Below are 27,234 nucleotides of genomic sequence, written 5' to 3'. Positions count from 1 at the left end.
ACTGGCACATGGTCCCTGGCGTGGCCTCAGTGGCTGACGGCAGGGTGTTTGCCAACCTGGTCCTCTCCTTGCTCCCGTCAGGGTCATGTGCAACACACAAACACTGCTCCTGACACCAAGCCAATGCTGTGTTTTGGGCTTTTTTTTTTTTTTTTTTCTCCTCACTCCCATGAAATCTAGGAGATTAGAGGAAAGAAGACGTTTGGGGTGTCTATCGAGCAAGTAGCTTCCTGCGTGTCCCCTGCTGCCTTTGCCACTGTTCGGTCCCTCCTATTGCCTTTCCACACAGTGAATCCTTTGCTGATGCACATGCGTAAATGTAAGGCTGTGGCAGGTTTTGTTTCTGGTTAGAGAACCGCTATTTATCTTAAGGCTAAAAGAAAGGGGGAATTGTAGGTGTTACTTGCATAAGTAGGTTGAAGGCAGATGATAATGCTGCCCGATTCTGGACTGGAGCAGAGCCTGTGGGAAGCAGCGTGAAAGAGGGGAAAGCACCTCGTCATGCTATAGATAGCCCAATTAGCACTGGTTTAAACCAGAACACACAAGTCAATTCATCATGACCAGAAACACGATGCTTACTTGGAATGAACAGCTATGGTGAAAACTTTTATTATAAATTTCAATGTTGTCAGTTCATGGTCTTCTCCCCCTATTCCTGCTACTGGCTGTGGTTCAACTATCCATAAAAAAGCTAAATGTCTTAAACACAAACTTCTAGAGGAGATGACTCCTCTTTAAAGAAAATTAACCCATGTAACCTGAGGAGAGTCAGAGGCACACTTAGGGAGCAAGGAAGTCTTCTAATTTTCTGGATTTCTTAAATCTGGTCCAAAGGGAGGCATTGTGATAGTGTTTCCTTTCAGGAAACAGTTGAATTAATTGCTTTTTGTTCTAGGATTTTCATTTCACAGGATGCTGTTTTAATGGCTGATGCACTCTTTACCTCTCTCTTGGCAGGGATGCTAATTATTTGTCTGTAGAATCACTTTGCATCTTCAGCCCAAATGCATATGTACACGCCGCTTTTGAAAATACAGTGCTGAGCATCCTGTGCTTGGCTGTCAGTCCCCTGACTTGTCTGGTGGACAGTTTCAGACCATGCTGCTTCCTTCCCGTCTCTTCTAGCCAATTTGTCATCAAGAGATTCAGGAGACCTGGAGCCTGCTCCTGGCTCTGCCCCCGTCATGTGAGACGGGACTTGCGGCAGGTCGTACATCTGCTGCCGTCTCCCCTTTCCATCTGCGTCTTAATCTAGAGAGACAGGAACTGCCTCTTACTGTATAAAATGATGCTGTTGGCCCAAACCACTCTGCCCTAATACATCTTGCTGTAATTTGGGAAACCTGTGAAATAGTTTTGCGTTAAGGCATGTGTCTGGTGCCTCTTGGACAGAAATTGTAGGTGCTTTTTTGCTCTGGTTTGACACTTTGAAGCATGTGTAAGGGAGGGCAAATTAAGAGACGCCGGTGTCCCAAAGGTTTTCAGAACTCTTCGAGGTGGTTTCCAGGCAGAGCACAGTCAGCCTATGCCTGGGTTTAGGGGTACGGGGGCCCTGGCCTCACTGTTTATGTTAACCAGAGAGTAGAGATGTCTCCTACAGCAAGTGGCAGGGCGAGGAGGTCCCTCTCTGCGTCTGGCATGGCATCATGCCTGCCTCGCAGCTCCACCTCAAAAGGCATGATTTTAATTTGGGGGTGGAAAAGTCAGAAATTTAAAAAAAAAAAAAACCACCCCAAGAAACAACTCCAGGCGTGTGGGGGAAGCGAAGAGAACGGTTATTTTGTGCCTTTTTTCGCCCCTCTCTGTGTGAGAGCCTACGCTCATTCATAAATGGCTGTGACAGCCGAAAGCCCTGGGTATGAAGAGAAACGGAACTGGAGAGGTTGGCTCCAAGAGGTGCCGAAGGGTGATGGAGAGGGGGAAGCTGGAGCTCTGTGCCTGCTGGGGCAGCCCGGGGCTGCGGCGCCCCGGTCCCGCTGGGGGCTGCTCTGCCGCGGGGAATGCGGAACTGCGGAGCTGGCGGGGGGCAGGCAGGGGTGGCCGGGTTTGAGCAGGGATCTGGCGCTATAACTTTTTTTTTTCTTTCTTCTGTTTCAAGTAAACACTCTTCCCCGCCCTCCCCTCTCTCCCTCCACTCCACCTCCCTCTCTTTCAATCCCGCTCATGTGTTTCTATTTAAGGGCTGCAGTGCAGACGAATATGATTGGCATCTACAGCCCCCTCTTGACTTTCAGCTCGAGCCTTTAGAGTGGAGAAGGAGCTGAGCCGCCAAGGGGAGAGCTGTTTTTTCTTTGGGTTTACTGGGGGGATGGCTCAGCTGTGGATTTATGCTACTTCTGCCCAGGATTTTTCTCTCTGAATGGGAGCAAGGATTGTGGAAACCATGTTGGGAAGAGGTTTATTTTCAGAATCCATCATGAAACTTTGCAACTAATTCACTGTTTTCAGCTCCTTTTTGTATTTTTTTTTTTCCCCTCCCCTTTTTTCTTCTTCTTCTCTCCAATGTCCCTCTGTGCTGCTGGGTTGTGGGCCAGAGGAGGCTGTTTCTATATGGCCAGCCATTTGGGGATATGCTGCGAGCTAAGGTTGTTTGCTGATTCTCTTGGCTCTGGTGACAAGTTGGCCTGTTGTGAATCGGATGGACGGAGGTCGCTCTCGAGGAGCCATGGCTGGAAGCTGGCTTACGGCTTGCTTTTTCCCTTCCCCAGGTGCTGATGCTAGCTCTGAACCCATGATCCTGGAGCAATATGTGGTGGTGTCCAACTATGAGAAGCAAGAGAACTCTGAGATCAGCCTCCAGGCTGGAGAGGTCGTGGATGTCATAGAGAAAAACGAAAGTGGTAAGACACGTTTGCTGCTTTTCCCCTCTTCCAATGGTCCTGGGTTTTTTTGCATGTGTTCCTCTTCTTTCAGTTTCCTCATCACTACTTGTAGCTGTACGTTAGCTCCATCTGGTACAGTTACTATGTCTGGCTGAGGATGTTGAAGTTTCTTAATGTTGATTTGGGCTGCGGGCCAAATGTTGCCTTCTACTGTAAGAATGTTTCATGGGTTTTGTGCATTAATTAGCCAAAGTACGCTAATGGAAAATGAAGGTGAAGGAGAGAAGGATCTGCAGCTAATGAAGCTGATGTATAGTAGACTGATATAGTTGCCCTGCTGTCTCTTCAAGTCTCTGTCAGCGTTTCCATTACGAACTCCCCTTTTGGAGGATTTATAGGATGAGTGTTTAAAAATTGCTTGGGATGAAACTTGGCTTGACAGCTTAGCCTGTGGCCCAGAGCTCGGTAGGGAGGGGGAGAATGTGCGTAGATAAATACGTGGCCATGCACAGTTTCAAAACTTGCAGAAGTGTTAATTGGGGAATTTTGAGGCAAGGAGGCAGAGCCTGTAATGTAAAAGCAAGACGAAATCCCTTCTGCCATCCCTGGAATAGCCAGCTTCCACTTGGAAAATTATATTTTTGGCAAGTGTTTGTCTAGATATCTTTTGTGTACTTTAACTCTTAGATGCCTGGTAGCTTTGAGTCAGCCTGAACACAGGAGACTGTGTACATGTGAGTGGTTGGAGCGGGTTAGCAGCTGGTTTGAATAACTGCATGTCTTCAGCAGCTCCCCCTCCTCCTCTCCAGCGCTCCTTGTGTATTAATCCAAAGCTGTTGTCCGGGACTGGTTTCCAGCCCACTCGTGACTTGTGTATCCTCATCCAGAGGAGCTGCTGGCATTTGGAGCCATACGAGTGAAGGCTGATGTCGTGGTAGCTCCACATGCAGGGCTTTCACGGCTGGCTGGCTCTGGAGCACGCTGGGCATGCCAGAGCCTGGGGGAACCAGGGCGCCCTGATCTGGGACTCGCATCCATCTCCCAGAGTTCTGAGTCAGGTTATTCACAATGATGACTGTGCATTGTATTTATTTATTTTTCTTTTAACTTTTGTTTGCTGCCTGAAAGCCTAATGTTTGTTTGGCTGCAAGCGATGCAGTCAGTTGCTGGCCAGTGATTGAATGTGGTGTCCAAAAGGATAGTGTGTGGAAATGCACTGGCTAGTATGAACAGAAATGCTTGTCTCCTGGTTACTGACTGTATGACTTGCAAAACTAGTAGAGGATAAAATGCTCATCTGACCCACTTTAAAGCAATTGGTATGATTGAAGGGGGGGAAAATGTCTTAACTTCTTAAACTGTGTCTAGGCTAGTGGACAACCATCTACCCTTCCAAGCCTGAGGGCTCCTCATTGTCAATAGTGGGTGTTCCTGCTGTCAGAACAAGCCTGGTTATTGTGGCAACTTATATTCATACCCATGATATCCTTGTCTTGGATAATGGCTTATGGAGCCCAGGGAATTGGGCTGTTAAATAATGCAAGAAGTGTCTGAATTCCAAATTACAGTTCCTTTGTATTTTCTTTTAATGTGGCCTCTCTGCCTTGCACAGTTCACATCGTATTGTATTGAATCGCATGGTATGTGAAGATATAAATGGAGAGCGTCAGGGTTTGAATTTAATTAGTGGGTCCAGAAATATGACTCTTCTAAGGAAGCATCCTTGAACTTGGATTACAGTTTTTAAGACCATATTCTGATGCTTAGCAGCCAGACTTCTTAATGTCCATGTATATAAGGAAGGAGATCTGAAGCTCTGAACACCATCCTATGATCTTGCTCTTTATAGATATGTATATAAAATAAAGATATAAAAATATTTATTTTTTTTTTTAAAAATCACTGATTGGTGATGGAGAGAGCAGCATTTGCTTTGGGTGCTTGTCTAAATTGTTTTGGCTGGGAAATCATGTTTAGTTGTTCCAAGAGCTGGACTGCAAGCATACACTCACTCTCTCCTAGGCTAAGGTACCACAGGAATGACTTTAATACTATGACTTCTTCTCTCTTCAGCTGCAGCTGAACCTATGAATAGCACATAATGAGACTAGCAAAAGTTTCTCAAGTGTCAACTTTTAAAACTCACGAGTTATTGTTTGAATTTGGGTGTCTGTTTGGTGGAGGCAAGCAAGCCTAGGAGATGTGGTTATGACTTCTAAGAACATGGAGATACACTTTTCAAGAAACTAAGATTATTGAACTATGCATGTGTACTAATTCATCTGATTATATGTTTATGTTGGCTTGATAAGTGTTGTGAAACTATATCTGTGATTGTATAAATAAAGCTTGTTCTCCTGATCCAAGCAAGCAAAGGTGATGTAAGGTGTTATGGATGTCACCTGCAGCAGGGACTGTTTCTTCAGTGAAAAGAAGGAAGTATGGCTAGATAGGTTGTTAGCTGTGTGGCTGAGAAGTCCCATCAGACTGGGCAGTGTGCATTGGATGTGCCTCTGGGCCAATATCTCAAACTTCCTTGTGTGTATAGATGTGTATAGCATATCATATATCTGGTTTTGGTTTTTTAGCTGTACTTTGGGGAAGCTAGATACGAAAAGGTATAGATGACTACTTGATTTTGAAACCTTTCCTGAAGAGGGTTGCTTGCTAAGCCTAGAGACACTTAAATGGTTCTCTTTTTTTTTTTTTATGCTGGAGTGGGAAAAACCTTGACTTCTTTCTTGCATGGCTTTGTAGGGAAGAAACACCTTCCTTTGGCTAGTCAAACAGCCCTATGCTTTTTATACAAGGAAGGTCAAAACCAGTTTCCAAACAATGGTGCCTGTTTAATGTCCCGATAGCTGTTTTCTTCTGAACCCTTCTATGGCCTGAGCTAGAGTTACTGTCTCCTGTGATGTTTGCCTCCAAATTGAGTACCCCCTGAAAGTAAGCTCTGCTTTCAAAGGCCAGTGTATAGGGCAGATATAGAAGGGGAGGGGGGAGGAATCTGATATTTGATTCATTGAAGCTCTATGTAGTTACAATCAAGCTGAATTAACTTCATTTTAAGTAAGTGTGTTGCATTTACTGTATTGTATTATTCGGTGTTACTTTTCCCATATAAGAAATGATATTTAAGGCGCCTTGCAGGCAGATAGGTGCAAGCCCATTTGGTAGGGCCTTGTCTCGTACTTAGTCTTCTCTTTTGCTAAAAGAGTTGGATAAGGTTGTCTTCATTATTGGGCCAATGGAAGTTAAGACTTGGACGCCACTTGAAGTCGAAACTTCTGTTTGGTATTATGACTTAAAAGCAAGGGCAGTGTAGCATATGTGCTAAATAATTTCTGAAACCCTTCATCTCAGTTGTGAAGCCCATGGGTCACTGTAACCTGACTGTTGCTGCAACTGCCACGAAAGCAAACTTTGCTACGCTGGAAGAAATCTGTAGTTTTTCTCTACTTCAGAGCAAATTATTTAGCAATGTACCTGCTCTCAGACGTGGCACTTGGGTTTTTTTGCAGCAAATACCTATCTTGGCTCAATAAAAATTGTCCTTCAGACCTTCTGAATTCTGGTTATGTGAGCAGAAGACCCACAGTGTGCCTGACTTATCTGGTGGATGTTTATCTCTTTCTTTTTTTCCTTAGCTGAGGAGGAAAATCTGCGTGTAGCAATGGTCACAAATGTGTCAGGAGAAAAACGGAGGTTTACAGTCTTGCCAGATGGTGTCTGGGAGCAGGCTGTAGTTACAGGGCTGGTGTTCCTCGTTGGAGGTGACTGTAATTTGTTTAAAGGCACTGTGTAACCAACCTGCACTGTCCAATACTGTCTAAACATTTCTGAGCTGTTTCAGAATAGCAACGTGAATAGTCAAGTCTTGTCTGTCAAGTACATAAAATTCTTTTAAATCTTAACTGAAAAAGCCTTGTGGAATGACTTTAAAATGCATTTCTGCTGTGGAAAGGGAATGTTGTGACTTTAACGCAGGAATCTGCAGAGATTTCTTTAAGGTAGAAAGGGGAGGGACTGGGCTGGAGCAGCTCCCTCTCTGCCAAGTTTTGCGTGGATGTGGCTTGAAACGGTCAAGCTATAAACTGTGGCAGCAGTGTTTGCAATGGAAAACCTGACAGCCAGTGAAGTATAACCGTACTCTCGAGCACCCCTGCCTCTCCTGCTGCTCCTCTGCTTGCAAGCAGGACGGGGGCTCTTCCCTGGCAGCCTCCAGGAGCCGTGTCTGCGGTGGAGGCATCGTGGGATGGTGTTTTCAGCAGGGCTGAGCGGGACCCTAGCCATTTCCTTCGCAATTACATAACTGCAGACCAATTTCCAATATTATATTACGCACAATACGTAAAACAAAGCTATCATGGTTAGCATAACTTCACTGGGACTCAAAGGGAGCTCCGAGAAGGGAGGCTGCTCTTCTCCCCTTGCCTGGGATGTGGGACACGGCACCAAAATATCCATGAAGAAGGTCTCTGCTTGTCTCAGTGCCCTGGCTTAGGGGTCTTGAGGCTTGCTGGTTGTCCACGCAGGGTTGGGAGATCAGTGTGTGCCCGGCAATGTGCTCTGCATCACCGTTTGGTTTCACTTGTGCTGCTTGGTGGCTGCAGTGGGAAAGGGACATAAAGAGGCCACAGCTCTCTTGTGACTCTGACTCCTGGGGATACACTGGCTGCTCTGTTTCAGGCTCCGTCCTCTTTGATTGACAGCTTTTTGAGTTTGCTTTGTGCCTCTTTATGAGAAACACAGCACCCTTTATTTGAAGATGTTGCTTTCTGGGGTTAAGTAACTGGTCTTACTTAGTACCAAATCAGACCAAGTTTAGTTTCTTGATGAATTACTGTGTCTTGGCTAAAGGGGCACCATCAAAGTGGACCAAATAAAAACCCCCATGTTTCTAGCACTTTATGGATCATCTTTGATCCCCATATCCCCTCTGCCATGCTTGCTTTTGCAAGTAGCATTGATTTATTTCAGTCCCTTTTCCTTAGCGTGGTGGGTCTCTGTAAAGACATCTGTTCCTGTTTTATATCTGCTTTCGGCCACTTGGCCCCTTTCTTTGGGATGTTGTCTTCATGATCCCCACTTTGTACACAGGGGGAGCATGGCACCGAGTGCGCTGCTAGCAAATGGCTCTGAGCATTAGAATTAGCATCCTGCAAAAGCTGGCCAAAACCAGTGCACTTCTGTTTATTCTAACAGACAAGCGACATGCTAGCGGTTTCCTAGGCTTCAAATGTGGATGTAGATCTACACAAAATTGCAAATGCAGTTACTGTGTTTGCTTATGAAATATCAATAGCTGTGTCCACTGGTTGGCCGGATGCGTTGCCAGACACGGTGTGCCAAATTGCCAACATCATGCTTTATTTCAGGTGCAATTGTGCATGCTGGCTTTCCCTGGAAAGATTTTTTTTTTTTCCTTACAAAGCATTTGAAGAGATGGCACATCGGATGTGATTCAGGACTTGTTTTCTGGCTGTACCTTCATCTGTTTGCTCTGAGAGATCTACTTTGCTGCTTTGCATTTCCATTTCTTCCCAGCATGGCTGTGTATTTGATTCTTAAACCTTGTAAGAGACTATGGTCATGATATAAAAGGTAAATACTCCCTCATACAGCAGCCCCTTCTCTACATCAGTCCTTGAACTGTTCCTAGAATATGAGAAGGAGAAACAAACACTTATGTAGGCCGAACATTGTTCCTCTAGCACCTGTGGCTTCATCCCAGAGGACAGGTTTGGGTAAGTGGCCACCACTAAATACCTGGGATAGCTGTATGCACCGGTGTTCATAACTCTCATCAGCAGAGCTGAGTTCAGGGAAGGATCATCCCCAGACTCCTTTGGGAGGGGGAGGAAGGGCTGTACTTAGGTTGGAGTAGACTCCAGTGCCCTGTTCTGAACTCCTGGCTGCCTTGCCGTGTGTCCTGCCTTTCTGCGCCTGTCACCAGCCCTGCAGCAGAGGATACTTGATCCACTTATGAATCAGTTCCTGTCCTGCTGCAGTTTTCTGCCCAGTGTGTGTACTAAGGCAGACAAACACGGGCCATCTGAGGAGGCAGGGTGGGTGATCAGGAATTTTTGGCTAGGAGTTACTGGAAAGTTGTTCAATGTCCTAAAAAACAGGGAAGTTTTCCCTCCAAACAGGGACAATGCTGGCAAAGCAGAGATGCTTTTCTCCTTCAGACGCTTGCAGCTCAGGGGCTGGAGAAGGGTTTCTCTGTGCAGGCAGGGTTTCGGAGCCGTCTGTGGTGAGGGTAAGGATGCTCAGTGGCACTTGCCAGTCTCACTGCAGCAGTGCCTTTGACTCTTTCTTCAGGATTTTTGGAGCTAGTGATCAAGGTTGGTTGTTCTTTTGCTTCGCAGTGGTGTAAGCAAAGCATCCTGTTGATGCATCTGGTTGCAAAGGGTGGAATTTACTTAAGTTTTAGCTGTCTGGAAGCTGGTGTCTGTGGAGAGAGCCTTGTTTTAAAGTAGTCAATGGAAAAGGGGTCAATGAAGTATTGGTAGGATGGACAGGAACATTTAGACTGATCCAGGCTCTGTGCTGGCTCCAGGGGAAGCCGGAGACAAACTTAAAGCAGAGAGGTAAAACTGGATGCGATGACTCACTCTAGCCAAGTTCTCACTAGAGATCAGCTCCTTTCTGGGAATACAGTGCCTGACCAGCCCTGCAAATACTGCAAACAGGCACTCCCTCTTCCAGTGGCCTGTTTGCAAAATGTTGAATGGATGGAGAGAATTTACACTCACACCAGAAACAGCCGGATCAGCAGGAGATGAGGAGGAGCCCTCCTTCCTTTGCTCTTGCCCCTGGGGGCCCAAGGGTGGGGTGACACTGTCTAATGACTTTAGCAGCTGTGCTAAGCTGGAAGCAGCCCCTGACAGCCTACTCTGACCTCTCCGGTGATTCTGTTTTGTAAGTATTTTCTAACCCTTTTTTTCTTGCCTTTTTTTTTTTTTTTTTCCCCCTAAACTGATTGGATTTTACACGTGTGCCTCCGCAAGGGCAAGGAGATGGTGGCTGCCTTCATTTTCTGACTATTTGACTTTCAGCAGGTGAAGGATGTTGATATGGCTGAAATCCTCATTTAAGTTTCAAGACTTTAACTTAGGTTTACTGTGCACAGAAAGGAAGCACGCCACACTGTTTCTGAAGCAGTTCCCTCTGAGCTGCAGTTCAAGGCTGCCCTGCACCTAGGCTTGGACAATAAGCTATTTGGGATTGACATTTTCAGACCTGCCTATTGATTGAGCATCACCAAACCACGGTCTCAGCTGAGCTTGGGAGGTTGCTGCATAAAACAAAATGCTTGAATTATGAATGTGCTGTGATAGTCACGCTGCTGTCTTGTGGTGTCTAAATGACTTTCCTTTCCCCTGCTTGGTAACTTACATGGTAGATAACATTTGTTTCTATATGTAAGAGCTTGGAAGGTAATTCTCTATGCTGGAACCAAAGCAGGGTTGATAATACTCTGTTTGTAGCAGTCCTCTGCTGTGGAAAGTGAGGTTGTTCATTGCCACCTCTGAAATACCTGCAGGTTTGTGGCTGTAAAGGGCTTGAGTGGGCTCCTGCTCTTCTTCTGGGAATACTTGTTCCAGCCCTGTGACAAAGAGAGACTGCCCCTTTAATTGTGCTCTCTATTTCCATCTCTTCTGGGAGCACTCTGCATTTGATAGATGTCCTTGCATAGTTTTCCTTTGCCCAGCTTTGAATTGCAGTGCGTACTTGCTCCAAGATCTTGGTGACAAGCTCATTATGAACACTTGAAATACGGCTGTCTTGTTACACTATGCCCTTTGCAGTGCCTAATTCTGCTGAAGCTTTCCTGGGACACCTCCAGACTGTTCTGGAGCTCTGCTAGTAGGGATGTTTTGGTTGTTGGGATGGAGGAGTTGATTGGTGGCTTGTATTACTTGGGACTCGTGTGAGTTGGGAGCAGCTGAATGTCATACTAAAGTGATCTTCAGTGCATTCATAAAGCCTTGCTACAGTTAACTATTAGTGCTGCTCCCTCAGGTTCATCATGGAAGTTCTCAGTGTAGTAAGAAGTTAAAAACTATTTTCCAAGTAATGCTGCCTCCTTTCAGTCCTCCTATAGAGGGAAAAGAATGATTAACAAGTACTAGGGACATGAGATGTCATGGGGTCATATTCCTCTAAAGCATTCACCTCTTTAATAATACCTATCTGATCCCTTTTGTGTAGTGTTTACTTTTAAATTGTTTTAAAGAAACATCTCTCCAGATAGAGACACAACAAAACCAAACTTCCAATTTGAAGTCATTCCTCTAGAGCATGTTTTCTCAAATGCTTTGGGCTTTAGTGTGTGGTTTATATTCATTTTTTTTTTTTAGTCCCATTCCCATTGTTTTTCTTGATCTTGGGCAACTGGTGTTCTGACAGGGCTAGTTCAGTTATGCGGGTTTGGTTTTTTCCTTTTTATGGAGACATTTGAAGTCCAACCACTTTGACTTTTGCATTCATTTACCTTTTCTTTAGCTGATGTCATATGTCTGCGAGACAACTCTCCCCCATCCTCAGATTTCTCTAAGCTAGGGGGAAGGTTTATTGCTGTGAATAGAAGTCCCCAGATATATTAAATATGTATATCCAGGGCTGGGTTTCTCCCATCTACTGTCTTCTAAGCATCCCACTGAAGTAAACAGGTTCCTTTTACACTTCCGTCTGTCTGGCTTGAGGTGGAACAAAATACTACCTCTTTAGTTCTACAGTTCTCCTAATCTCTCAAGAAATGGGAATAGGAGCCCAGAGAGAGGAATCCCCCTACCTTGCAAGACCCAGCAACGCAAGCCCACTTGCAGGGGCAAAGCCTTCACACAGACCGGGGTTGAGAGAGGTCCCACAAGGTTGCCCGGTCAGCATGTCTAGAGTGTACTACAAGAAGTACTGTCCAAAGAGGGGGAAAAAAAATTAAAATCAATGTCAGTCCTTGCAAAGATTGTTTCTTCCCTGCAGCTGGCTTGATTTCCCCATATCCAAGGGGCTGAGACCCTTAAGACCCCCCTCTAGGAGCAGGGGAGGGAACAAGCCTGTCTGGACTTCATATTTGGTAGCTGTAGGCATGAAATCTGTGCCAGGACTTCTGAGACTGCCCTGCTGGTCTGGCTGCTGGGGAGAGGGTGGGATGTGACCACTGAAACCACAGACTTGAAGACTTAGTTGTCTATAAAGGCAATTTAGTCTTGGAGGAACAGAGCGCATCAGTAAGCATGGAGAAGTCAAGACGGCAAGCAATACTACCTCTAAGTTTGCTGTACAACGCAGCCAGGTACTTCTGAATAGCAGACTCTCTCCTGGATCTCTGAAAACTTCAATTCTGAAATTTCCAGCTGCCTGCAAGTTCCCTCCTCTTTCCCTTCTCATCTAATCCTGCTCTGCTAAGCCTTTACGTTCAGGCAGATAGTTAAATTCTTTGTTTCCACTGCATACCCTGTTTGGAGCCCAGGATGGCAGGCTGAAAAGGAAAAATTTTACATAGCATCCCTGGTTGGAGCCTTTACTCATTACCTCCTCTGTTTATGCAGTTATGGCCAGTTTCGGGACCCTGAAACCTGCCCCAAGAAAATGTTTCCAAGGAAAATCTGCTTTTCATATTAGAATACATAAACTTTCTAATGATTGGGTTTCCTATATCAGCCAAATAGGTCACCAGCTCAGCACTGCTGCAAGAAACTACCTGAAGCCAAGAAGATACAAGAATATTACTGAGGCCTTCCAGTGAGTCCTGGTTAGACTAGATGATCTTAAAGGTCCCTTCTAACCTAGACTTTTCTATGATTCTATAGGTTCCTTGTGGGCTACATTCCTTGGGATGGGACTGCCTTTAGAAAAAAATAAAATTAAAAAATTAAAAAGCATTGTTTATGTAGGTTTTTGTTATTACAAAGCTCCTTTTAAGAAAGCAGGTCACTGAAATGGCTTTAAATAAGTCCAGAAAATGCTAAACTTAATGCATAGTGACTGATGTCTTCTGCTCTTTGTTCTAGTTAATCAAGAAAGCAATTATACACAAAGGCTTTGGCTCTTGTGGTAACTTTCAGGCCTATTTTTCGAAGTAAGAAAAAGACTGATGGTGCATTTTTGTTGTGTCAGATGAGGACAAGATTAATAAAGGATGGAAGAGATTTTTTTTTTTCCCAAGCTGCACAGCAAATAAGCAGTTCTAATAATACTTTGGCAGCAAAATGGAAGCTGTAATCATTAGCAGACGCGTTTTAGTTACGACCAGCAACATAACTCCTTACTTTTGGTTTTCATGTTAAGAAGAGTTCAGTTTCCCCACAAACTCATTTCTTGTCCATCTTCAGATTGAGCAAAACCTATAGAAGTAATTGCCCTGCTTAGGAGTTTGATAAGACAGTCGGATTTAGGGGGTGGCCTGACAGAGGGGTGTACGTTGGCTCTTCCCGTCCCCTCCTCGGGCTGGGGCATCCGACTTTCCAGCATTCTTGATGGGGATTTTAATTATTTTTGTGGTAGAAAGATGTTGGCTCGTAGCTGGGTGAACTGAAGCAGTTCTGGAAGACGCAGGGGATGAGATGGGCTCTCTTGGATCTCTGTTTTACTGGCTGGCTTCTCTTTACTATTTTTATTGGCTGGTTTGGTTTTTTGTATCTTGATACTGAGTGACTTCATCTGAAAGTTTCACATGCAATGGGACATCACTTTTATTTCAAATGAAACTGGACTGCAGTTGTATTGGCAATGTAGTCAAACTTCAACTTGGTGATAATGCCAAGTATTTCCCAGACCTCGCTTGAGGCCGTATCTCCTATTTCTCCCCACAATGCGGACACGTGCTGGAGAGCCCTAGCCAGTTGCTTTGAAAAATTGTTTAAATTATGTTCGCAGAACCACCTCCTGCTGATCTTTTCCTCTCTCCCATCACGTGCACACCCTTTCTGGTAAGTGTGCTGGCGGGATGGGCTTTAATGCAGTGGTCGGAGGGGCAGGGCGATGGTGGGTGCACTCGTGCTGCAGACCCAGCTTCACTTGGCTGCTCCAGCGATACAGCTGCCATGTGTTTGCTTAAGAATCCCAGGCTGGTTCGATACTTGGATAAAAGAGAAAATAAGTTGTTGCTCTCTCATGATGAGCAGCGGCTTGACTAGCTAGGCTATCGCTGGCAGGCCCATGCCTGCGCTGTTTGACGAGTGTAAGATCACACCTTCATGGTTTGATGTCCAGGTCTTGAGGCTGACTTTTACACGGTGACCATATGTGCAGGTGAAATGTATCCTTCTTAAAGGACGACAGCTCTTCGGTGACTGCATGCAAAACCTGGCAATTGGAATAACAAATGTCGGTGTGCTGAAACTGAGATGAAGCTAAGGAAGCCCTGAACACAGCCCCTACCCCAACGTGATGGAGGTCATTGGGGGGGTGCAGGATAAATCTCCATGCAGTGGTTACCCTAGGATTGGAAGAACAGCATCTAATATTAAACCGGAATCATTGGCTTTGAACAGCAGTAAGTTGATAAATAGCATTTTAATCTCTCAGTGGTCTTTTATAGCATTTGCATGTTATTGGAGGCCTCCCTGTGTGAGGAGAACCTGAGCTGCTTGGAGAGACTTCACCCATTCATCTTAACTGAGTATAGCTGGAGATTCAGGATGGGTAATGTGAACCTGGAAAGATCCATCACTGACCATTTGAAACCCTAGGATTAAACTCGAGGCCAACTTATTCAATGCCCTGGAAACAACTTTGAAGAATCTGTATTTCTGGGTGCAGCAGTGGGAACACTGCACACACTGACTCACGAGAGAGAAGGTGAAGTTTGCTTGTTTGGCTGAAAATGGGATGAGGAATCTGAGACAGTTTCTTTGAGGTTTTGTTCTTAATACTGATTTAAATTCCTTATCATTACTGAGAGGGAAACTGTCTGCAGAGTATGAAGAACCAAAATTACGGGATGGCTATATGCTCAGGGTGAGCTTGCATATTATTCCTTTGCTTCAAGTAGACCTTCTGTGACCAAAATGTTCTTGAATAAAAGTAGAATGACCAGAAATGAGATGCTATTTCCATCAACAGACAAATGGGATAACTGAGCCCTATAGAAAATGCCTTTTCTGCTCCCCCTGAACACAGCAAGAACTGATTCCTGTACCAACTAGAAATTAAATTACACACTTGGTCATTCCAGATGTCTTTGGTGTATTTTTGGAGCTGACTATACGCTTCCTGGGCTGTTAGTATGTTGGTTTTAAAATAAGAAATGAGCCTCTCGGGGTTGGCGTGTGTACCCTTCCACTCAGCTGAGAGCTGGGAAGTTAAGTATCTCTTTTGCAGAAGTATCCAGGTTTGAGAGCCAGCCACATGAAAAGGTCTTTCTTTCCCTGTGCCACCCCAGAGTTTCCCTTGCAAACAATCTTAAACAGAAACCAGCATCCCCCAATGAGGACACTGTCCGCAGAATGTGCATGAGGGAACTCGGAGGCTGAACGGTTCTCGGGATGGCTTGCAAGATGCTTGATGACACTGGTTTAAATTTGGCTCAGGCTACCAGGAATTGTTGTGTAGTGGCATTTGAGGGGAAAAGCTGGTGGTTTCAGGGAAGCTTCCATTACAGATGAGATGTAGCCACCCTTTGCAAGGCTGTGACAGATAGCGGTGCTGAGGCCTCCTTGCATGGTGTGCTTGAATTGCACAAGGGCCTCTTTCCATCCATTATGTGCCGACGCGGCACAGGCTGAGTGCCTGGGCATGTGCTTCCCCTTGGCAAGTATGTTCTTGGGGCCAATGCAGCAACAAGAATGAAAACTCTGAGCCAAACTCATCCACACCTCAGTGAAGGCTGCAGGCTGCCAGGTGAGCTACTCTAGCTTCTGTAAAATGACAATGCCAGGTCCTTGGTATTTTAGGAACACCATCTGCTTCAGCTGAAACTTGCCTAAACTAGTAATTCTTCTCCCTATCCCCAAATCATAATCCTTCCTCTATTTCTTCTTTGCCTCTTGGCTAAGCAGACTCCGGAATGCACCATCTGACAGGCCCCAGGTAAATTTGGTAGAAACTTAAGCGTGTGCAGGAAGGGAGGACTGAAATGAGGATAACTGAGTGAAGGTGCACATTAGATACCTACCTTCCTTCCTGGGTATCACTTATGCTGCTGTGTTTCTTGTTCCTTTCCACTGACCTTCTGTATCTTCTGTGGAGAATCCCATGTGATTAAAGCTTTTTGATCTTTTGTGATAGCTAAATCCTCTGCTAATTTCACCTGTCAGGAGCATATTCTGATCTAAGGAAATGTAACACAGCATGTTCCTCAGTTTTAAGGAAATCGGAATCCTGTGTTTCTGTGGGACTGAAGCTTTGCCTTAACTTTGACAATGTGATGCCGAGGCATTTTTCTGTAGCTGTCTCAGACTCGTGCCTTTATCAGGTCTTGGTAGATGGACCAGAATTGCACTTATAAGGTAGAGCTCTGGAGTCAGACCATCCATTGGTACTTAGTGTTTTTCTTGCAAGTCAGTTGGCAGGAGAGAGCCTTGATTGCTGTACTTGAGCCTGACCTAGATTGGTAAAAGCAGCCATCACTTTGAAAAAAAAAAAAAAAAATAAAAAGCAAATTTAACAACTGTAGTCACCCCTGTTCAACTGGAGCCACAACAGAGGTCAGAACTGCTTATCTTTGACTTCTGAAGCTGAAAAATAACTCTTTCTGGGAGAAAATGGGTTGGTAAAGGCTAGTTCCTGGAGATAACAAAGTTTCACTAAATGCTTACCTGTGGCCAACTCCTACTTTAGATAAACCACTTCCACTGGTGATATAACAAATAACCACAGAAAGAATGGCAGAAGACAGTACAGCTAACAACGTGAAGTAACTTGGGTGCTTTTATTTTGGTGGTACATTCCACAGGAGTACGTATCTATAGCCTCAGCAATATCCAATTTATAACAAGTCCTTTGCGTGTTTTTGGAGAGTCAGGAGAGAGAATCTGTTATGACAAGCCACTTTTTTCTTCCTTCTGAGGTTTAAATGCGGGATAAGAAAGGAAAGATAATAGGAGTGATTCATCGCACAGGCTGCACTGTTAATCCCATGAAGTTTATGTGAGCAGTATGTGGCCAGCATCCTTGAAAACGCTCCAGGTACATTAGTTATGGGAGGTGTCCTGTGGCCTGAAAGGCAAAGGAATGTTAAAATTGACTTCTTTCTTGATGTCGGCTGCTGAAACGTATCCCTCTGTCATGCACCCTTTCTCTGTTACTTAATTTTTGCCTCCTGTGCTCTCTAGTGTTTGTGCTAACTTCTAGTGTGGAGGAGAAAAATGAGTTGCGTAACTGGTCATGTTTTCCATCCATTTTTCTCTGCTCTTTTGCTGCTTTACATTCAGGGATGCCAGCACTGAGGCAGTGATTGACTGGACTTGTACAATTTTGCCAGTAAATGGGTGTGAATAACAGCTTTGCTCAAGTCAGCAAATAGCTCTTTATCATCATAGTTCTTATAAATGAGTGCCCAACTGGGCTTGATATTTGTGTGCACCTTTCCACAGAATCATAGAATTGTCTGGGTTGGAAGGGACCTTTAAGATCAAGTCCAACCATCAACCTAACTCTGATAAAAACCATCACTAAACCATGTCTCTAAGCACTATGGCAACCCGTCTTTTCAATCCCTCCAGGGATGGTGCCTCAACCACTTCCCTGGGCAGCCCATTCCAAGGCTGAATAACCATTTCCGTGTAAACATTGTTCCTCATCTCCAATCTGAACCTCCCCTGGTGCAACTGGAGGCCATTTCCTCTTGTCCCATCGCCTGTGACTTGGGAGCAGAGACCGACCCCCCCCTGGCTACAGCCTCCTTTCAGGGGGTTGTAGAGAGCGAGAAGGTCTCCCCTCAGCCTCCTTTTCTCCAGGCTGAACCCCCCCAGCTCCCTCAGCCTCTCCTCATCAGACTTATTCTCCAGAGCCCTCACCAGCTCCGTTGCCCTTCTCTGGACCCACTCCAGCCCCTCAATGTCTTTTTTGTGGTGAGGGGCCCAAAACTGGACCCAGCCCTCGAGGTGGGGCCTCACCAGTGCCCAGTAAAGGGGGACCATCACCTCCCAAGTCTTACTCGTCACACTAATGAATGAGACCATGTTTCAATATAGGCCATATCAGTTTGGGTGGTTGTTTTTTTGTTTTTTTTTCTGGATGTGTACAGCTTCATAATCTTCTCTGAAACAACAGAGCCGTGCCTCCTGTCGCATGCTCGTGACAGGATATTGCTGTTGGCATGGCATGTGGTGCCCCAGGCCATGCACTGTAGAACCAGTGGGAACGCGCTTGGACCCAGCTCCGTTCACTGACAGCTCATGACATTCATAACGCAGCAGTAGCCAGGAAGCTTCCGAGTGCGTAGGAGGCTGACCGCCGTTACGCAGCTATCCTGTTTTGTTTCTCCGCTATCCGGGGCTGGAGAACTTGGAAGTGGATGCTGGCAAAAGCGAAACCTTCTCACAAGACTCTTACTCTGTGCTTGGAGAGCTAAAGTCACGTTGTGAAGTCTAAATCTGTAGTGGAATTTGATGATGTTGATTTAAGGGGTCCAAGAACCATGGTAGAAGTACATTTTAAAAATAAAAATGTAAGGTGTTGACTAGTCAGGAACTGTTGAGACACTAGTGGAGTCTTTTCAGCAAGTGCTTTCAATTTGTATTTGGATGTTCGTCTGTCCTCTTCTGTTTCAAAGCCAGTAGTATCTTGTAGGTGGAATTTTGCCCAAAAGTGTTCAGAAGTTACCATCTGAAGGCTGGTAGGAGAGAACTGAGAGGCAGAGGGCTTCATGGTGTGACCGAGTAGGGGCTGAAGAACTGGCAGCAGCGCAAACTTGCCACTTCTGCTCCAGACTGGTTTGTGAATAGGTGGCAGAGGCTCTGGAAAATCAAAGTGCAGTTTCTCGTGGAAATAAGGAGCAGGCTTGAGGTGAAACAGGAGCCGAGTGCCCGGCCTCCCTTCATAGAATTGGAGTTTTGACGCTCGCAACTTGTCACTAAATTGCCTTTTCCCAACAGCACATCTCTTCTGTGCAGCGGAAGGTCCTTGGTGGGCAGCCGTGGTATGAATACTGTTTGCTCCAGTTTATTCTGCGTTGCACTTTGTAGTACATTTTGCTGATGATTCTCACTCTTTTATTAGTGTTCTATAGCGTTCACAGGAATAAGCTGTAAATGTCATATGGCTCCTGAACTACACTTAAACAGCTACACATGGGTTCAAGATGAGAAATTAGGTTTCCAATCCAGACTTTCCCAAAATAGGAGGAATGTGGGTTGTGTTCTGTCTAGCGTTTTTGTTTTGGATAGGAGGCTTTTGGTTAATGTCAGTCTTGGAGGAGGGGAAAGCTGTCAGATGCCCCAGGATCCCAAATGCTCTTTGTACAGTGGCTACAGCCAGAGACACTGGAGTGTTGGGTTTCAGTGAGCGACTTCTTAATCATGTGACAGCAGCATCAGGGTTTCCTGGCAAAAAAATGGAGAGTAAGCAAAAACTAGTGTGTGTCCTGATAGGAATGTGCAGAAACAAATAATGTTTCCTAAGGCACATGTGCAGATATCAAAAGGTTAACTTGTGGCTGTCCTTCTGCACCCAGTCTCTAAATCCTCACTGAAGACTTTCCCATGGAGTTTTAGGGATACAACCATCCTCTTTCCCATCAACTCCTCCTCCCTTTTCCTTTTTGCAGGGTTTCTACTACTTTAGCCCATAGTAATCCAGCTTGAACATCATCATGGATATGATGCCTTCCTGTAGAATATGAAAACAGACTTGCTTGTGTCTTTAGTCCCCCAGGCTCTGACTGAATGGCCTGATGGCTGTTCGGGCAGGAGCAGCTCACGTACAGATCGGGTCTCCCTGTAGCAAAGGGAAGTAGCCCCTTCTCCCTGAAGCTGAGTGATCTGAAATGTGTCTCTCCACACACTTACTATGAAGTGGCTGCTCTTACTGTGGCACGTATCCAAGCCATCGTGGAAAATCTGGGCACTTCTACTGATGGCTTTGGCGTGCTGAGAGTGAAATTCTTGGAGCTCAGGACCTTCCTTTTCCTCCCTCTCCTCTTCAAAGCCTGCAAAAATTTAAAAAAAAAAAAAAATATAAAGAATCAAACCACCTGAACTGTGAGTGGGATAGGCATTATTGCTGGCTTCTTTCCTGTAACTAGGATATACTGTATTCTGAAAACAAAGTAGAGCCATTCTCTCCCTCTACCACCATCCCCTATGACAACTCCCTGCCCTTCAAAAACCTGAATGGTTGACATAATGGCTTCTGGCTGGAATGTCCCTTGTAAGACAAGCTGGGCTCAAGCTATTCTTCCACTGATGACCTTGTCCAAGCTCCCCAGAAGAGGGTGAGTAGCTGTGTGCTGGCAGGGCTCCTCGCAGCAGCATCCCTGAACTCTGGGAGCGAACGGGCAGTACCTCAGCTGGATGGCCCGCTCACAGCGAGCTTTGCTGGAGCAGCAACCTCCCGTCTACAGCCTTGCAGGGGCTGTGGTTATGCTCTTGGACTACACAGCCAGAGAAAAATCAAGATCCTAATGGAAAACTTCTTGGAAGACTGAAACTACTCCTGCACATCTGTCCTCCTTTGGAAAAGGTATTACGTGCTGAAGTTATGAAATATTGTCAGAGGGGAAAGTGCTCTCTGCTCTCCAAAGATCCAAGAGCATTGAAGTGAACATACACGGGTCAGCAGCGAATTGCAGGGTTTGAAGAGCCAAAGACCATATTCTCCAACTACGCAGAGAACACGAGCACGGTTTTGCCAAAGACAGTAAGTTGATACCTACTGGCCAGGAACTGATTTCACTGCCCAGCCTCGTCTAATTTCATATTAATGTGAAAAACAAAGATTTACTCAGACTCGGTGTGACTGGCCTCACAGGATGAAGTGGCACATGAAGATATTTAATATAGCATACAGCTTTCTGTAGTTCAGGTTTCTCTGCACTTCCAATTAATTTATTATTGTAGATGTTATGTACCCATTTGGAATCCCCCTCTGTTCATATTTAAAATTTGATTGTATTGTTAAAGCACTGAGAACGTCAGGGTTTCTGGGGAGGGTTTTTGTACTGACTAGCCTAGCTTTGATGTACTTGCCAAACATCTGTGTGCTTTCTATATATTTTCCCCTTGCCTTCAGAAGAAGGATGGTTGCGTTTATTTGTGGATGAAATACTTCACTAGGAATGGCTGTAAATCTGAAGAGCTGAAAATTGTCAAGTGAACTCATAGACAATAGTAACAGGGAATAAGGAATTAAGCCTGGTATGCAGTCTGGAAAAATTAAAATTCTTCAGAATCTTTTTTTTTTTCTTTTTTCCACTGGCATGGGGATATCTAGAAATTGGAAATCCAGCAAAGCTTCTGATTTGGAAACTTGAAACCACTGCAAAGTTTGAACGTTGTAGCGAGACTAGTGCAAGAAGGACTGGAAGGTGCTGGAGTTTTTTTTAGCCCAGGTTGTGCTGCATGAGCACAAGCTCACTGCTGCTAGAGATGTCTGTTCTCCACCTAAATCCCCCAATGCCCCATCCAATGATCTCTGATTTACATGAGCAGTGATGTTACTAGTACTTACTAATGTTAAACTGGACATTCGTGTTGTACAATTGAAAGCTTTATTGCTAAATCCACAAAAAAGCCATGGTGTATAAACCCAAAAGACAGCCTGGTACACTTGGGTTAGTTTTGGCACTTAACTATGATTCACTGTGATTTATTATTTTCTCATACTTTCTTGATGGGCCAGTTATGAAGTGGCTAAAAGAATGCTGATATTTAGTGAAATAGATAATAAGATAATAGATAATTCTATTTTTTAAATTTTCCTATTAGATGATACTATCACAGTAATAGCAGTTTGTAATATTTCTGTTCCCTTTAAAAAAAATTAAAATAAATTTAAAACCACAAAAAAAAAAACCAAACCCTTGAGAAATTGGGCTATTTGGAGCCCTGTATTTCTGGAGGATACAGACTTTCTAGAAAGGTACTGTGTCTGGAGTGGCAACAGCTTGATTCCAGATGCACAATGTGATTAAACTATTGGATTTTGGGGTAGGAGCTTGACTTGGACATACAGTTGTATCTGTAGGTCTGAGCAGACTCCTCAAGACACTTCTGATACTGATGACCAAGGGCTGCCTTCACTTGCAACTGGCTTTCTGTAAATCCATCCTCTTATTGAGCATTCCATTGTGATTCAGAGTAAGGATGCTTTTGGCATGTTTTCCACGTTGGGATTTAGCTAATCTGAGTGAGAATATCAGCCCTTCAGGGGTGTTTCACAAGTCTCGTTCGCAGGGATCTCCATCTGCCAGCTTGGAAGTGCTGTATCAGTGCTCCAGAGACAAGCGTCGCTGGTGCCTGCGGTGGTGCTCAACAAGCATTGGCTCAGCCAAGGAATGTGCCCTTAATACAGCCGGGGTGCCCCAGATGTATTTCATGTATCAGTACAAAGAAGAGCTGTCTAATCTGCCGTGAGTCTCTCCAGCCACGCGTGTGTTTGGCTTGGACGCCGTTATCCCTCCTCTCAGAGCCGGAGTGTGTGTTGGCAGCAGGGAATAGTTGTCGCAGAGTAATTCCGAGCACAGAGGAGTCAAACCAAAGTTCATTTTGTTCTTTTTCTTCAAACTTACAGCTTGCTTGAGCGGGCAGGGGGTGCATCAGCTGCTTTTCTTTTTGGTGTGGTTTTTTTTTTTTTTTTATCAATACCTCATCTCTGTCGTAAGAAGTCTGTTGCTATATCTGAATGAAATGTCGGGCTCCTGAGACTTCTGGCTCTGACTGAAGATGGGCATCTCACTTGCAAAGCAGGACTTTCTATTGATCTCTTTTTTTTTTTTTTTTTTTTTTAATTGTATAGCTACAGACAGAAGCAATCATCTGGGGGGTCACACTTTGCTTGCTCTTCTGCATATTTATTTCTGGTCTGAAAATGATAGAAATCACTGAGGTAGTCTGCCCTAGCAATGCTGCTTGGAAGCTGAAGACCAAAATTAGTTTTAAGACCCAGTGCAGCACTTAACTGTGCAGCTATGAGACGCACACCTCAAGGTATGCTAGTAGTGCTTGAAGGCATGGCTGTTGATTTACTTTATTCTTGACTTCTGTTGCTGCTTGCTAACACTGTAACTGGGAAAGGATTACCAACATTTCATTGAAGGAATGGTGGCTTTAAGCAGCAGATGAGAAATCCCCTGAACTTCAACCCGAAACCAGTCCCTGACCTTAGCCCAACATTTGGGGTAGGCAGGTAAGCTATACTGTAAATTCCTTTATGTATTTGGGCTGGAAATGGGTTTTGTAACTTCTTCCCCAGCCATGAAGGCTTTATCCCACTTTTTTTCTACTTGCTGTGCAATACTCCTGCCCCTTGCACACCCTCATTTAGTCTGGAGAGGATGGAAATGCAGTGTTCTTACTTCACTGTGGTGAAACCCTTGTGGCTAATTTCTAGGACCTCATCTGAAGAAGCCGCTCTGCTTGGTGTGCTCTAGCTCAGGATTTGAAAACTGAGCTGCAAATAAATAAGCGTAGGCTCATCCAAAGGCCTGAGATATAGTCGGAAGGAAAAAGCAAGTGAGGCTGGAAGTGACAGCACAAGGCTGTGATGAGTTAAAGGCCTAATGGCACCATGGCACAGGCATGGCCCTCAGCGAAGGAACAAGTGGCTCCTTGCAGATGGGGCTTTTATCTCTTAGAGAAGTTGCTCACTCCTTGGCTCTGCTCCTCAGCTGAGCAAAGTGCTTGAGCCTATACTTGACTAGAACATGTAGTCTGGGGGCGTTTCACTGTTTTCCTGCAAAATACCTCTACTGAACAGGAGACTATAGCTTACTCAGATAATCCAGATGAAAAAAATTTCCTATTTTTATAAATAAGTAAGCTGCAGTGTGAATCTTCTTACAATTGTGAAAATAGAGGTGGAAATGGCATGAAAGATGAGGAACTCCATTCCTTTGTGGTGCTGGGGAAGTACTGCACTGCTGATGGAGAGGCAAAAGTGGTACGAAAGCGAAGTCAACTGGTTAATGGTTTTGCCAGAATCCAGGAAGAAAAGGGCGTGTGGTTTCTCCATCTCCTGGGAGAAGGAGCAGGGGGAGAAACAGGTCCTGGAAGTAAGTCATAGCCATGCTGACATCTGTAAGTCACATCAGCAAAGGTGTCCAATGTCCTACTGAGCTCTAAGGTTACTGTAATGAGTATTATTTTCTCCTTGGAGATCAGGACTTAAAAATGTGAGCAAAATTGACTAATTGCTTCTTGCAGTGGGAAGGTGCTCTTGAGACCCTCTCCGTCTGTCACACCTCATGTGTTGCATCCAAGTAGAAGTATATCACATCCTCTCATAGCGTTAGATTTTTTGGGCTTTAGGAGAATATAGATTTGTGTTTTGCTCAAACTAGAAAACAGGTCATGAAGTCAAATTCTGAAATTGCAGTGGTGGTGATGCTCAAGGCTTTGGCTTGGTCCCTCTGACCTCACTTGCCAATGTGATAGGCTGACAGAAATATCTGGATCATCCTTGAGTTTTTCTGGGACTCCTGGAAGGTATTGCCAAGGTAACTGCAGAAGCTTAAGTGGCAGGGAAAAATTGGAAAAACAAAAGTAAAATCTAACTAGACAAATGTTGCAGGGTTGAAAACTTCCACCTTTCTGTCACCTAAATCTTCACCAAGCATCTTGGGAAGCATATTAGATGTCTGTATGGTAATTCCTCAGATATTGGTGGCTGGTGCCTGCGTTTCTGGAACAGCCTCCATAATCTAACTTCAGCTATGGAAAAAAGCCATGTTCCTCAGAGAGCGTAGTCTGGTAAAGGTTATTAGGTCAGCACTGGTGAGCTAGGTGATGTGGCATTAATGGCCTGTGAGATGCAAGAGTGCAGAGCAGATGTTGAATCTCCTTTGAATCTTCATTTTCTTTCAGCTTCAGGTGTGGACTAGCACACAGGGGCATAGCTTAGAGTTGAGATAGTACATGCTGGCAGATGACCAACAAATGTAACCTTTTATAGGACAGAGAATTAAGCCCTTAGCTTTTTACATGGTGCTAAAATTGACTTTTTCAAATTTTATTAAACCAGTTCCTTTTACTGCTTGATATCTGGATGAACTTGTTCATTAGCAGAGCATATTGGAAAAACTTTTATTTTAGAAATGAAATTAACAGGTTAATACTGTGTAATTAATACTAACTAATAATTAACATGAACTACTGCAAGTATAGTGTGTGGCCGTTCCCAAAATAAGCACATCAAAACTCTTGCTTTGTGTTGGTACCAGGGAACCCCACTGACATACCAGCAACTGGTGTCAAATAAGTCAGTTATATTTGTGGAGATCGTGCTTTTTTTGGCTTGCAAGCACAAAAGACCTGTGCTATATCGTGTCATGGGATTGAGGAACATCAGGAGGCAGTTTTGAACCTTCAGGAGCAGTCAGTTACTAGCCAGAAGATTGACGAAGAGATTCATCAAGGGAGTAGTGTGCTTTGGAGGGGGCTCACGCTTAGTGTTGAGGATCTCTGCGTAAGTTAAAAGGGGATTTGGAAGTGATGTTTGTCATTCCCAAAAATGTGTGGGTTTGGTTGCCTTCTGCAGGCTGCACTGCATGATGTTTTGCTGAGCTGGAGTCCGAGAACTTGGTGTGTGTTGAAGAGCTCATGTAAATAAGGGGCAGGGGAGTAGATATATCTGAAATGCAATGGGAAATCCTCTGCTCCAGTAGGGATTTAGCAGCTACAGGAGCATGTACTTTTCTTTCTACCCAGGTTGGGTTCTTCCCACTCTGTAATCCTTCCCCGTAGCCCTTGGGAGGGAAGCGTGCTGAGGAAGCTTCAATTCGTTAATCATCCTAAAATGTGCTAGTAATCCCTTTGATCTTGCTGGAAGTGCGCTGTTGCATATATTTCAAGTTGGTGTATCAGTGAACTCCAACTTACCCTTCCAAATGTGTGCACATAGTCTCTAAATGGGATGTTTTGGAATAAATTTTCAGGCCATATAAGCTTTTGTTCAACCAGAGCGTTCCAACGTTGTAATTAGTATGTCAGCTTAACGGACCTATCCAAAGACTTATTTACTATCCAGGCTGTTTTACATAGCGAGAGCTATGCTTCGGTGACCTGTTTGTTTTTTATGGCAGCGCCTAAGGCCCAGCTGAGATCAGGGTCCTGTTGTGCTAGACATTTAGGCCTTGTCTCCAGAGAATGGAACCCTACATAAGGGACGGACAAAGGGAACACTGTTCAAATTTGGGTGGTGGGGGAGGGGAAGGGAAGTAACTGAGACTTGGAAATTGGGGAGTGAAAAACTCCTCCCACAAAAAAAACCCAAAATTGGCCTGGTTCTCAGTTCTCTTACAGAGAACTCCCCAAAGCTAGGCCAGCTCCCCAGCAGTGGGACCATCCTCTTTCTTGGCTTCCAGTGAACATGCAACCTCTGTCCTCCATCACTGACCTTCCCCAAAATAAGGAGGGAAATCAATGCATTTTGGGGGAAGGACGGGAAAAAAAAAACAAAAAGGAAAAAAAAATAAATAAAGGTCTTCAATCTGCCAAGAGTGAGATCCTGAAAAGTACAAGGTTGCAAAATGCCTGAACTCAAGGTTTTCTGTGACGTTAGCATCAGAGTGACTGGGGACTGGCAGTTGCCCGTGCAGAGAAAGGAGGAGATCCATGGAAAGTATAGTGCTTACAGCAGAGTCGGGCCAGAGGTAGTTAAAGGCAGTCCAGCGTGTCCTCTTCTGGTGGCCTTGTGCTGGGGAGAGGGAAGGGTTTAATCTTGCATGCACTCATAGGGTAAGCTTAAGTGGACTTACTGTTGAAAAGATAAACACTGCGCCTCTATATCATCTGTCTAACAGGTTTAGGTAATCCCTTACTGTGCTGCTTATTTATTTTAAATGGTGCTGTATTGTATAATGCATGTGTGCTTGTAATGGAGGGTCTGCAAATCTCAGCTTTTTGCCCAAGGACAGCATTACTCTTGCCCTTGTTTCATGGTTGATTTATTCCTAATGGAAAGGAATAAGCCTCACAATGATATATTTGTCTTGTCTCAGCTCTCTGAAATGCGTGGAGATTGACAGCTCTTCTGCATCTCACATCATTAATTTGCCTTGCTAACCTTTATTTAGTGTCAGAAGATCAGCCTCACTGATTATTGCCAGCAAATCTGTACCTAGTGCCTGTTCTGGCTTTGTTTGATTAAGCTTGGAGAGTCAGAAAATGAAAACGTTTAAATATTGGGATTTGGACTTACTGCACACTTAATGGTGCCGCCTGGAGGCAGGCCGGCAACTGAGGCCCCCAGCGAGCCAGCCTTTCTCTATGAAGAAGGTGTTAATAGGAGTGTTGCTGCTGAT

At 44.7% G+C, this 27,234-nt stretch overlaps 1 protein-coding gene across 2 annotated transcripts in view; it reads left to right on the top strand.

Moving 5' to 3' along the window:
* SH3PXD2A (SH3 and PX domains 2A) overlaps positions 1-27,234 on the top strand; it is a 272,406-nt gene that overhangs the window by 203,931 nt on the left and 41,241 nt on the right. For both annotated transcript variants that reach the window (XM_074159062.1, XM_074159061.1), the window contains exon 8: positions 2,712-2,843. In XM_074159062.1, coding sequence (XP_074015163.1) covers positions 2,712-2,843 — 132 coding nt within the window. The remainder of the gene's footprint in view (positions 1-2,711; positions 2,844-27,234) is intronic.

The sequence above is a fragment of the Numenius arquata genome, chromosome 15, assembly GCF_964106895.1.
Source record: "Numenius arquata chromosome 15, bNumArq3.hap1.1, whole genome shotgun sequence".
NCBI classification, from domain to species: Eukaryota; Metazoa; Chordata; class Aves; order Charadriiformes; family Scolopacidae; genus Numenius; species Numenius arquata.
This window is presented reverse-complemented; position numbering and strand designations above follow the sequence as displayed.